At 53.0% G+C, this 13,164-nt stretch overlaps 1 protein-coding gene across 8 annotated transcripts in view; it reads right to left on the bottom strand.

Annotated features, from left to right (window-relative positions):
- MPRIP (myosin phosphatase Rho interacting protein) overlaps positions 1–13,164 on the bottom strand; it is a 58,152-nt gene that overhangs the window by 26,156 nt on the left and 18,832 nt on the right. For 4 of the 8 annotated variants that reach the window (XM_085238008.1, XM_085238010.1, XM_085238009.1 and 1 more), the window contains exons 4-7: positions 10,876–11,027; positions 8,912–8,996; positions 5,187–5,388; positions 3,646–4,159 (exon numbers count right to left, since the gene is read on the bottom strand). In XM_085238008.1, the coding sequence (XP_085094134.1) occupies positions 3,646–4,159; positions 5,187–5,388; positions 8,912–8,996; positions 10,876–11,027 (953 nt within the window). The remainder of the gene's footprint in view (positions 1–3,645; positions 4,160–5,186; positions 5,389–8,911; positions 8,997–10,875; positions 11,028–13,164) is intronic. The other 4 variants (XM_085238011.1, XM_085238013.1, XM_085238012.1 and 1 more) reach the window with 3 other exon arrangements.

Here is a 13,164-nt window from a genome sequence, read left to right as displayed (position 1 = left end):
CGAAGCAGGCGAAGTAAAGGCGGACACGTCACACAGCAACACAGCAGGAGAAGGTGGAGAGCAACAAGACCTGGAAGAAAACAAGGCTGGAAAATGAATGAACAGAAGAGGAAATTATATATCTGCATCTACATACAAAACAAAATCAAAACTATTCCAGTAATTCATCATTGAAAAAGGAGGAGGGAATAATAAAAATAATTAAAAATAAAAAATAAAAATATCACTGCAACCCAATCACAGCCCCAAGGGTTAATATCATTCAGATTACAGGAAAGAATCATGTGTCCCATCAGCTCAGTGTTTCAGAGAGGTTACTGTGAGGGGTCCCTGGGAATGCAGCTCCACGCTGGCAGTGCTGTGCTGCAGGCAGGGAGGGATGGAGCGGTTGGAAAGCTGTGCTGCTGCTCGGTGCTGCACTATGGAACTCATCCCAGGGAGCTTTGCTCATCTCTGCAGGCTGCTCATCTCTGCCAGACATGGAACCTGAGCTGCAGGTTGAGGCTGTTAGCTGGGGGTGTGTGTGCAGGGGGAAGGAGAGCTCTCACAGCCAACAAGCTGTCACTGAAGCAGCGTTCTTTGACTGGAGGAAAGGGCTTATTTGTAGTGGATTCATTCATTATTTAGCAGCGAGAGAGACAGTGAGCCTCAAGAAAAGGACAAGGAATTTCCCCCAAAGGTACACAAAAACAAAGAGGATAGTTCTAAAAGGAAAAGAAAGCTCTGTTTTAGAGAGCAGGCAGTCGTGTCTTTGCTGCAGCAGCATCCAGTGCAAAGCCTTACATCCCAAGAAGCTCCAGAGAAGGAATTTGAGAAAGAAAAGTAGCTCTGCTGCTTACTGAGGTTAGAAATAATCACCAGCCCTGGCTGCACTCTGACACAGCAGGCTTCTGCCAGCACAAGCAGAGCATGGGAGCAATTGAAAAGCTGCATTTTCAGAGGCTGCAGCACAAGAAGCGTGCAAGAAAAGCCAAGGGAGTGAGCTCCGGGCTCCTGCACCCCAAGGACACCCCATCCAACACCAACGCCCCTCCCAAAAGCTTCCAAAGCTGCTGAGATGCACCGAGATTCATCCCTGCTCTGCTGGCACACAGGGATTGACACCCAAAAACATGGGATCAGCTTGCAGCTGCCACAGCCCCCTTTGCTGTGCAAAATGGGCTTGAAGATTCATCTCTGGGGTTTCCAAATCACCGCCTGGAAACAGCCCCATCCTGCCCAGGGCTGGGATGAGGGAGCAGGGATGTGGCTCAATCCCTGTGTGCTGCAGAGCCGTGGCCCCACCCTGTGTGTGCCAGCAGAGGGAACTCGCACACCACAGACCCCCACGTGCCAAAATCCCACAGATATCTCCTGCTCGGGGCTGCCTTCTGATGCACGTTTCAGAAGCAACCACAAGCTCAGACGTCTGCATGGGGCGTGGAGTTAAGTGCTGGGAATAAATGATCGACATGGAATATTTCCAGCACAGTCATGGGCATCAGTCACGTAATAGCTCTTACTGTGGGGAGACAGGGCAGGAGCCTGAAAAACAGCTCTATCTGGAGCTCAGACCACAGGTGTGTCACTCAGGATGGAACAGCGGGTAGTAACATAGCTCTTTCTCATCTGTAGCTCTGACACTCCCGTGCTGATTTACAGTGGGTTAGAAGGAAATGGGAGGAAGGGACAAAAACACCCAGATAATCAGAGCGAGCCTGTCTGGCTGCACTGAGAGTCCAGAGGCAAAGCTGAGCCATACCTGATGGTGCCCATGGTGTTCATGCATGGGTAAAGGACTTCAGGCAAATGCTCACAGACGTGTTATTGGGTTACTGAGGAGGAGGAGGATTAGGTATACTGTTAAACCCAGCAGGAGAAGCAGACCCTGCAGCATGCAAGTGAGTTACTGTATTTGCTCAACCTTGATAAGCACAGCCTGAATTTGGGGTGAGGAAAAAAAAGTGATAGAAATCTGTGCACTCAGTGAACTTGTATTCATAAAGCAGCCAAGCCAAGGTGAGCAGGGCAGATGGGAGCTCTCTGGTGCGATGCTGAACTGCCTCTCTGTGCCTTGCTGAGCCCATCTGGACACGGGTGCCAGCCCCGCAGAGCTGCATCCATCACCTCCGGACTCCACACCCTGTGCTGGACTAGGGTCAGCTCCATGGGCACAAGAACCCCGCTCATCTCTCAGTACAGCTCTGAGAATAGGAGACATTTTGCCCATTTCAATGCAGCAATGCATTTCTGCTAAAGTGCCCACGAGTCCAGCTGAGCTGATAGAAATTTTCCCCAGGAAAAGGCACCTGCCAGGAAGTGCATGGAGCTGACGTTAAAAAAAGGCACTCTCTGGCTGCAACGTTCTCTTGTAGTCCCCACTACCTGCATGCAAACCTCTGCCTTCTCTGTCTTGTTGGCAGATCCCAGTTTCCTTTTGGCATGCCAGATCCCAAAACCGCACAGTGCCCATGGAGGCTGGAGCAAGTGACTGTCAGCACTGGGGACCATGCAAGCAACCACACAGGGACACAATGTCACCCATACCTGAACTAACACACTACGAGTTGAGCTTATCAGCCCTGTCCCCAGCTGGGGTGATCAGGTCCTGCCTGGCACCCTTCCCCTCTGAACTCTCAAGGCAGGGAGAAATCCAATCCCATGCCCTGCTCCTATGCCCCAACCTCTGCATGCTGCCAGTGCTGGGATAGGATCAGGAGAGGCAGGATCCTGCTGCCAACCCACAGCATGGGCACAGAACTCCCACACCTGCTCCCAGCTCTCAGATGCCAGGCTGGAAAACAGTCCTTTAGGGGCTGTGAAGAAACGAACCAGCAGCGCTGCTGACATCACACTAGAGAGAACATGCCCAGAGGAAAATCAAGGCGAGAAAATCAGACTGGCAGATAGTCCTCTTGCCCGGGGCCCATCTCCCGGTTTGCTCTGCTGCCCTTGTTGCACTAACACATCCTTCACCTCACCCAATGACTGCTGAGCATGCCTGCAGATGCCCTCCTCACCTCCTCCGCACTAAGCTTGTTTGCAGCCCCGCACCCGACTCTCCTCTCCCAGATTAATGCCATGACATTTTGAAACCTCTCTCAGCTCATTAAGCAGTTGCATAACGCACCCGGCTCTAGCACCATTTAGAGAGCTAACCTAATTAATGGTGCCAGCTGCCCGCGTGTGCCGCACCGGGGAGGGGACAGGGAGGGTGGGCTTGCTTGCAAATGCGGCATCCAAATGTCACCAGGCTGACATCCACTGCTAAGGCCACCATATTGCCTGGATGGTGTGCATGGGCAACGTGGTTGCCCCAGAATCCACAACTGCTGCAATGCAAAGGGGCCAAAGTAAAAGAGAGAGATTTAGGTTAGATGTTAGGAGGGAATTTTTTATTCAGAGGGTGGTGAGGTGCTGGCACTGCTGCCGAGTGGTGGCTGCCCCATCCCTGCAGGTGCCCGAGGCCACAGATGGGCCCTGGGCAGCCAGCCCACTGCAGGGGTTGGAACTGTATGGGTTTTGAGGTCCCTTCCAACGCAACCCTTCCACGATTCTATGATTCACAACACAGCCTGCCAATACCTCCCATCCAGGGCTGCACTGGGGAGGGCGACCCAAACCTCACTAATGCTGCAAGAGGGAGGTGAACCACTCAGACCTTACCTTCTCTCATTGCCAAAGAGCCGGGCCACTTCTTCTCTCCCAGGGCTACGTGCCCGGGTTCTCCGCTCTAGCCGCTTCCTCTCCACCTGGAAGGCCTCACGATTACTGATCCTAACGGCCTTGGGAACGTCGGCCAGGGTGGTGTACTGCCGGCTGGCTTTAAAAGAAAGGGGACGCCCCGATTTTTCAGCTCCCCTTCCTACATCTCTGCTGGAGTCCTTGTGCATGGGGCAACTGCTCTTCGAGTCCAAGGAGTTCAGAGAAAAGCTGTGAATCACTCGGTCGCCTGATCGGGTACCTGGGGAAGGAAAGGGCTGGGCATGCTCCTGTGAGGGCGATTTGGGATAACTGTACCTGTTGTTCGGGGTGCTGGGGCTGGGTGGGCTCGGTGGTGGAGGCAGCTGCTGCTCTTCCAGCTTCGAGTCTTGCTTGGTCTTCTCCAAGGAGAAGTAGCCGCTCTCAACACGAGTCTTCCGCCCACAGTCTATCCGGTCCCCATTCATGGAGCTCTCGTCTAAGGGACAAGAAAAACACATTTGGTTTCAAGTCTGAGTTTTGCTTTTAACAAAAAAAAGTCACGATTCCAAGCAGGAATGGTGCAGGAAATGAGAGCAGGGACAGTCTGAGTCCCTCAGCATCACAGTCTCTCCCACCCTGACCCCAATCCCAACCCTTCTGGCTTGTGCAGAAGGGGAGATGCTTGCAGGGAGCTGGCAATCCTGGGGGCACAGGATACCTCAAAGGCTTACGGGATCCCAGTGAGATGTGGGTGGCACAGTTTTCCCAGGTGGGGACAGTATGAACATTCAGTCTCTCCCAGTAAAAAACATACAAAAGGTGTGAATTCTACTTCTTTTCACTTTTGCTTGTTTTTTGTTTCAAAGAAACTGAGTAGGCTTTATACGAGCAGGGAAACTTCTCTTTTTTGTGGGGAAGGTTAGTGTGAAAGCCTCCACCCATTCCTACCTCTGTCCCTCCAAGAGGCAGCCACAGCTCCAAGGAGACACAACAGATGCATCACTCTTTGCACTGGGGAGCAGGAAGAAAGCAGCTCTATTCCGCTCCCATCATGCAGATAAAGGAAACTTATCCTCAGCCCAGGGCAGGAAAAATCCCCAGCCCCTATTGTTTCAGGGAGAACAATACTGTGGCCCCAGGCGCCTTCCATGGACTAATCAGGGAGACCAAATATAAACAGGGCCCTGCTGCAGGGGCCGGATGAGGAAGCAGCACTCAGGGCTTGGCAGCCCCCACACCCTATGTGCTGCCCCAGGGGGCCACAGAGGTGCTATGAAAGCATTTCCCCTCCCATCTTCCTCCCCATGTGAGGACAGGTGGCCCCCAGGAGCCTTGTGTGAGCATTTAAACGTATAAGCTTAGTCTTACTGAGCAAGTTTGCGCTGATGAGACACGATCTCCATCTCAGAATGACAGAATCACACAGCTGAGGTTGGCAGAGACCTCTGGGTCCACCTGTTCTAACTCCTGCTCAAGCAGGGACACCAGGGTAGGGTGCCCAGGGCCACATGGCACCACCTTACCTTCCTTGCTGTCCAATACGGGATCCTTCAGGGAGCTGGCAGCCCCCTGCACGGGGCTCTGTGCTGGGCTGATGCTGCTGTTCGTGTCTGCTGGCTCTTTGCCCCTCATTTCCTCCTGCCACAATGTGGACTTGGTGGTGGGGACTTTCTCAGCACTGGGGATGTTGCTGCTGGTCACAGCCATCTTCGCAGGGCCAGGCTCCTGATGGGGACAGGGAACAGAGGGTGAGAGGAGCTCTGTGCCCAGAGAAGCCCTGCCCCTTCCCTGCACATTTACAGGAGTAACACTATAACACGATGGAAACAGCAATATAGAGCAGGCTACAGCAAGTGAAGATAAGCCCAAATGCAGCAGCCATGGACAGAAACAAGGCAAAAAAGCTGCTTTCTCTTGGAAGGCCTCAAGTAGGCAGGGATATCTAGCAACAGATACCCTTACCTCTACTGCCAACCCTTAATTGAGGTCGGGGAAGGGGTGGATCCTGGCTCCAACCCTTCTGGTCACTCAGATGCACTGCACACACCTGAGCTCCCTTGGGTTGACCCTGCCTTCCCAGCAGGCCTGCCTTCCCTGCTTCAGGTCCTGACTCAGCATTTCTACTACAGCAGTTTCGGGGGGCAGTGCAGCCTTGGGAACCACAGCAAAGGCGGCACAGCCTTCCCCATGTCCCTCTGTGTGTGCATCTGTGTGTCCCCGCTCTGTCTGCAGGCTTCACAAACACGGAGCAGTGCCAGGTTCACGTGCCAGGAATGAATTTGCTGTCATAATGTAACGTCAGAAGAAAAAAGAAACAGCAACCCAGAAATCAAGCGAAAGGATATTGGATGTAGAAGAAAATTAATTCCCTGCCACTAGCAGCTGTGTTCTTAATTTGTCACAACCAGTTTGTTATGGGCCATTGATACAAAATAGAAAAACCATCCAGCACCGTGTCCCTCCTGGGTGCTTCCACTGCATAGCAGGATGCTGCTTTTAGAAAGGAAAATACAGTATTGCATTGAGGTTACTTTAGAACAATACCCATCAGGATAAAAGCAAGGGACTCTGCACATTGGATGGTGCCAGCAGTTGGTGGCTCCCCATAGCAGCCCAGGTTAGATGCACAGCAGCTTTCCCAGCTCATGTGGGGTTTGGCTTTGTTCCTTAGCAGATGTTTTGCTCTTGTCGTATCAGCAAATGACCTCAGTATGGAAAAAAGTCCCCTCGGAAATTTCATCCTAAAGGAATGCAGTGTTGGAGGTAAATGATCCGGAGGGCAACAACTCGCTGGAGGTGCTGCTGCTTGGAGGGGTCGGACATTGCCATGGTCCTTCCAGCCTTACCCATGCTCTGACCATTGATTCAAAAGCCAAAGCTGATCGTCAGACATACATCTTTATATACTTCTCACACACGCCCCCGTATAATTATTTGTAGATATGTATTTAATTAGACACAGAAACGAGAGCCAAAAGGCGCTCTATAAACAAGCAGCACAATTAACTCTTTGTCTTCCAGAATGAATGGCTCAAAAAATGAGCGTGTCCCAACATCATTAGAACCAATCTCCAGTTGCAGTAACACCACAGTGTGCTGTCCTTACACACATCTCACACAGCCTGATGCAAAGCAAACCCGAAACAGAGGGCAGCACTTCCAACCCCAGATTTCAGCCCCAGATCATGCCTCAGTTTCCCAGGAGCTGAGAGCAGACAGGGCAGCACGCTCCTCCTCCCCCTGCATGGCCAACAGTGAAAGAGAAACCTGACCTATTTCTCCTAAGACCTCAAGCTGATTGCAAAGTAAAGGTGAAAACAAGTCCAGCATTGCATCTAGCAACCCCTGCCCAAACTGCAGCTGTTGGCACAAGCTTCACTTCCCAGCTTCCCTCGTGTTGCTCCCATCCCAGCGTTCAGCAGGGTGAAGGTGCAAAACAATGGGGCGAGCTGAAAATGAGCCTCGTGCCCCAGGAGCGCAGCCAAGCCCTGATGTAAGAGGGAAAAGGAAAATGACATGGGAGTAAGAACAGGCAGAAACATCCTAAATATCTTCTCTTTTTTTGTTGTTGTTAAATCACAAAGGTGTCCATCACTCCCTCAGCAGCTCTCAGACATGATCCGCCGCCGGATTAGCGTGCTGCCGTCTTTAGAAAGAAATCAGCCTTTCCCCAGTACGTGGAGAGAGAGCTGAACAGCAGCCAACTTCAGGAGAAGCCATTTCACAAAGGGGGATTTGGTGCTGGTTTTCTCCCTGGCACTGATTTGCTGCCTGCGTCGGCACGATTCGGGGGATGAAGCAAAGGTGCTTTCACATTTCCCTTCTGGCTCTGCAGGTTGACCATGAGCACCTGCAACAGCAAAGCATTCATCCAGCGCCAGGTCCCACAGAGGCTGGATTTGTAAAGTGAATTTGAGCTTTTTTTCCAGTAGCACCACTGCCTGTCACAGGGCTGGGAGCAATAGGATGCTCTGATGGAGAGGGTGGAAAGAGAACTGCAAGCAGGATGAGGTTTGGAGGATGGCATCCCACAAGGTCGTGAGCTGCTGTGCCTCAATCCAATGTGGGAGAAGTGTCACCAGGCTCCATGCTCACCCCATCCCCAAGCACATGGGGAGTCAGGCTGCATGCATGGGGAGTTGCTGTCCTCCCCACAGCCACTTCCCTTATTTGGTGCTCAGGAGCTCGAATCCTGTACAGTTTCCAAGAAGTTGCCATGGCGATGAAATGCAACCCAGAATGATGTTTTTCTGGCTCCTTGCCCCTTTCTCCTCTTCTCTCTGTCCCCTTTCCTGAACCCAGCCTGGGTTTAGTGCTGGGCTGGGCTCCCTGCCCTGCTGCACCAGCTCACTGGGTTGCCCCAAATGCAGCAGGATTGAGGCCAAACAACTCGTAACATGCCACAGAGGAGACACCTCCCCTGCAGCATCATTGGAGCCAATGCTCAAGGGGCTGTGATGATCCATCCCTTGGCAGGGAGTGCCTCAGTCTTCCAGCACAGTGCAGAAAAAGTATCATTTCATCTCATTATTTCTGTTCCTACTGATTAAGGTAACTTTACCTGGTGGAGTGGTGGAAACTTGATTCAAACAGACACTACATACAGCTTTGCATGGAGACATCACTGTGCTGGGGACTAGAAAACTGGGGCTCAGGGGAGCCCCAAGGTGGTTTTCCCTTCCTGACAGCAGCAGCCCCATAGAGGAGCCCAGCACTCAGTCCCTGCAGAGGTCAGATGGCCGCAGAGCTGCAGCAGTTCTCAGCCCCAGCAAAGGACAAGCGCAGCCTTGGGGTCACATTCCCCATCAGTGGGATTCTCCCCCACTCCGGCCACGTGGGAGCTTGGCAGGAACGAGTGAGTCATGGCCAGCCCCGGTTTTTACCATTTATAGTCAAAGCCAGTGCGAAGCCATCGCCGGGTCCCTGGGGAGTGCAGCTCCGGCCCCCGGAGCTCCCAGCCCAGCCCTGGCCTTTACTATTTTCCTTTCATTTCCATTATCTCCAAGGTCATCTCCAACAGGGTAACCGGAGCCTGATGGAATTTCATCCTACTTCTACCGAAAAGGCCCCTTGAGCGGTCAGCACCTCTTCCCGGGCCCCTGGGACCACATGGCTTTGGGACAGCACGTGCAGGGCTGGTGCCAGGAGGCCGAGTGTGCCCTGCTGGTTTGGGAAGGGATATGTGCTGGGAGCAATGCTCCCCAAGAGGGAGTCAAGGGACCGGGATGCCGTGTCCCTCCAGGGTTACCTGTGGAGTTGGGGGCTCTACCTTCCTCTTCTTCTTCTGGTTCTGCTTGTTCGTCCTTGGGTAGACTATCAGCATCTCCAGCCACCTGTGGGCAAAGAAGAGCAGCAGGTGAGATGTGTGCAGACAACAGCAGGCAGGACAGGAGCAATACTCACTCCCAGGTGTGGGGAGTAAGACAGTACTCCCTGCACTGCAGGGGCTCTGATCTCATCACCAGGCAGACACAGCCTGATGCGCTCCAGGACAGGCTGCCCATAAGCCAGACCTTTGCTTCCTCCAGGGACAGAGCCAGGAAGCTGCAGCCCCCATCCTAAACCCCCACATCCAGAGGTTGGTAGTCGGGCTGTCAATATTATCCTGAGCTGGAGCTCAGCATGCAGAGGAGCTCACCCCTGTAAGCTGGGCTGGGGTACCACGATACCCAGCAACCATCCCAGACTTGGGAGAAAAGCAACTCGCAGAGCAAGGCAGGAGGGGAGGAAGGACAGGGAACAGCTCCAGGCTGCTTTGGCTCAACACCACTCACTGCAAGAGAGAGGTCACGGCTGAGGGTGGCACAGGGCAGGGATTCAAGGATCCTGAAAGCCAGCCGAGAGCTCTGGAGCTACCAGAGGGCCTTCTCCCTCCAGAGCTGCTAACACCAGCACGCTGCACACAATGGACTTTTGTCTGAGAAAGAGCAGCATGAACTCAGCGCTGTGAAACCCATCCCGCACATGAGCCTCTCACTCAGGGCACCCTCTCTGGCTCCCCCACAGCCACTCCTGCAACTCGGGGAGCTCAGAGAGGATCTGCAGTGCTGGAAAATGCTTCTCCTTCAGACTTCCATGCTTTGCCCTCCTGTTCCCCCCACTTCGCACGCTGCTCCTGTAAAGCGCTTTGAGATGACCACATCAAGTGGGTTTTGGTTAAGCAATAAATGCCAGAAGTATGCAACAAACGTAGAACAAATTCTCCCTGAACCGGGGAAATCTTCCTGTCGTGCTGCAACTGCAAATGAAACCCGCTTGGCTTGGGCCCAGAGCAAGACTGCTTAGGGATGATTAATGCTTGTAGTCAGGAGCAAACGCGCTGCTTCAAAATCTAACGCTGGGCCAATGAGCAATAAATCAGCCCCACCTTGCTCTGCAATGCTGCTCCCTCGTGTTGCTGGCAGGACAGGAACAAAGGCTGAGCTGTGAATGGGAGTGTGGGGAGAATAAGAACGCAGCAGGACATGAGGGACCATACTTTGGGGTATAACCATTGCGTCCACCCTGCCAGTCCCCCTCTGATGTCACTCACACTCACTGGCCTCAGTGGAGTAGGGAACTTCTGTCCCATGACAACACTCATCTGAGCAAAAGCTCAAGCTCTTGCCAGAGAAATGCCTATTTCAACCACCGCTTACTAAAATGGGGGAGTTACAAACCAAGGAAAGTGCTTGGAAATAGAAATTGTTTCAGTGGGATGCACCAGCTCTGTTGGTGCCAGGCTAGGAAGCATAGAGGAGGTACCATGCCTCTGAACGGATCAGGAAGAAGATGTCAGGGGATGCTTCTAGATCAGCATCCAGCACTTGGGAGTTGGAGAATCTACTGCCATATGCTCATGTTAAGTGGTCTAAAGTGACCTAGGAATGATGGCCTTGAGAAGTAATGAGCAGCTTGGGAGCTCTAGGATCTGAAGCTCCCTGCAGTGGCTGAGCCTCCCCAGTCGCTGGCTCTGCAAGGTGTACAGATGTTGGAAAGCCTTGTGGCACAGAACAAAGGAAGGACTCAAATCATCCACTCAAGCTGCTGCTCATGCTAACCCCATGAATCTGGCGGCTCAGTGCTTGCTAGCACTTCTGCCCTGCTGCAGGTGGAAGGCATTCGCCAGGCCAGGGAGGGGAAAGAAAAGCCAACCTTGCCAAAAAGGAGGAGAAGAGTGGAGCTGAGTGCCAGGCAGCACTGACAGCCAGCCCTGGGTCTGCCTGCACTCACCCGCTGATGATCTCCTTGTTCTCAGCCCGGATGAAGTGCTCTTTCTCTGGCGTTAGGATGCATAAGGAGAATTTCTGCCCTGTGCGGCTCTCCCCGTCCACCACATCCGTGCACTGGTTCATGTTGATGGTGCCCTGTGGGAGCGTCGTCGGCTGCAAGGGGAAGGAAAAAGGGGATACGTGAGGAGATAGGAGCAGATGGGCACAATGCCTTAAACCTCTCCAGGTGGACACCAGGATTCTACACAGCCAGTGCTCTGTCCACAAGCAGAGCTCTGCCCATTGAAGTGAGTGAAACACGGAGATTGGGAGCATCTCCCCCAGCCAGCCACTGGGATGCTCTGCAGGGTCAAGGCATGGAGGGGATCTCATTTATCCAATAGGTTCGTAAAGCAAGGTGTCACCTCCTGGTCCCCCTGCCCCAAGGGGATGCAGTTAAGCAAGATGAGTGGTGGCCTCCCCAGCCCAAGGGGACACAGAGGGACTTAGATCAGTGTCACTGCTGACAAGAGCTGACAGGTCCATCTGGAGCAGCACCAGCTCATCCGATTTACAGTGGCAATGCCACATCCCTGCTGTCCCCATCCCCAGCCTGCTGTGCCCTGCTGCCAGATATGGTGACACAAGGGTCCCACCCATCACGGCAGCTCTTTGCAGGCCAGCATGATCCCCAGATGAGTTGGGCAGTGGGACCCCTCTGAGTTGCATGTAGTGCCAAAGGAGCATCCCATACAGCCCATGACCACCTCTGTGCCCCAGCAAAGCCCCCTCTCGTCCTCCAGATGGCCAGGCCAACAGGGAGATGAGTTTTTGGCAGATGCTGATAAGATTTTTACCATGGAAACAGGCTCCAGCAAATCACATCCAAGAGCAGCGTGCAAAGAAGAGGTGACCAGGGAGAGCTGCAAAAGCCCCATCCTACAACCCAGGGAATTCAGCTGGTCTCACTGAGACCCCTGCCCCGGCTTATCCATATGCAGATAGGGGAAACATCCCAGTTTCACCAGGAGAAACGTTTTCCCCACAGATGTGCCCCCAAATGGGTCAAGGAGGGAGTGTGAGCACACCATGCAGGGAGCTGAGGTGCTGGTGCCCCCATGCTGGCATGTCAATGGGACCAACCTTACATCAGGGACACAAAAACCTCTTATTTTTGGTTGTGAAAACCAACATCAGCATCCAGAAATCCTGCAGGGGGAAGGAGAAGAAAAGCCAAGCACAGCCCAGAAGGTCTCCAGCTCAGCCCCCCCTGCTCACTGCCACGGGAAGTCAACTCCTAAGAGGATTTTTTGTCTTAGACAACAAAAATAAAACCCTGCTTTCCGGTAGCTATAAAAACCCTACGGAAAAACTTTCTCCCAGCTCCAAGTGGAGTCTTAGAAACGTTTTTGTCTCCCTTGCCTTCAACTGTGCCAAGGCCTCCAGGACCATGAACTCTGCACGGCCGCATGGGTCCAACACCTTCCCCACCCCCAGCCTTTATGCACAAGGAACACGGCCAGGACAGGGGGAAAACGGGCTGGGGATGGCTCTAGGAGGCACCCCTGCACCTCATAACTCTGGGCAGGAGATGGAACCTGACAGACAAGCAGCCTGGCTCGCTTGGGATTTAAATCCCTTTACATCTGTTTATTTCCTTCTTTGCTGCTGACACAGGCACTTTGAAACCAAGCAAGATGCAAATGCTGCAAGGTGGAAGCATGCACCAAAGCAAATGGCACCAAGAGCACGGTCAGGACATAGCCCCTTGGGCAAAGACAGAGCTCTACTGCAGCATCCGGGGAGCATCCAAAAGGAAGCCCTAAATTCTGTGCTACAGGGAGCAAACCCAAGAGGCTTTGCACTCTGCTCATGTATCTGTGGAACTGGTGATGCTCAGAGCCGGACTATGCCCAGCCCCAGCACCCCAACATCCCTGGTGTTGTTTCAGTGGGATGCACCCCAACATTCCCCTGGAGGAATGAATATGGAGGGGAACAGAACAGAAAGGAGAGAAAGAGGGAGCAGAAGCCTCTTAGGAGCCCTGCAGAAGAAATCCCAGCCTTGGGGGCACAGCGCCCGTGCCCACGCCATGCTCAGGGGCTGTTACACAACGTCAACTTGGTGAAATCTGGAACATAACCTTTAAAGAAAGGCGATGGGGCAGGGGGAGGAGGAAACCAAACAAAAGAGACATTTTACTTTCTGCCAAGAACCAGGAGGGAAAAAAAAAAAAGAAAGAAAGAAAGAAAGAAAAAAGAACAAAAAAAACTACCATTTGTCTATCTTGCATGGCAGGCTGGTTGCCTTG

The sequence above is a fragment of the Meleagris gallopavo genome, chromosome 16 (assembly GCF_905368555.1).
Source record: "Meleagris gallopavo chromosome 16, MGAL_WU_HG_1.1, whole genome shotgun sequence".
Lineage (NCBI taxonomy): Eukaryota > Metazoa > Chordata > Aves > Galliformes > Phasianidae > Meleagris > Meleagris gallopavo.
Note: the sequence above shows the minus strand (reverse complement) of the source record. Positions and strands in the feature narration are given on the sequence as shown.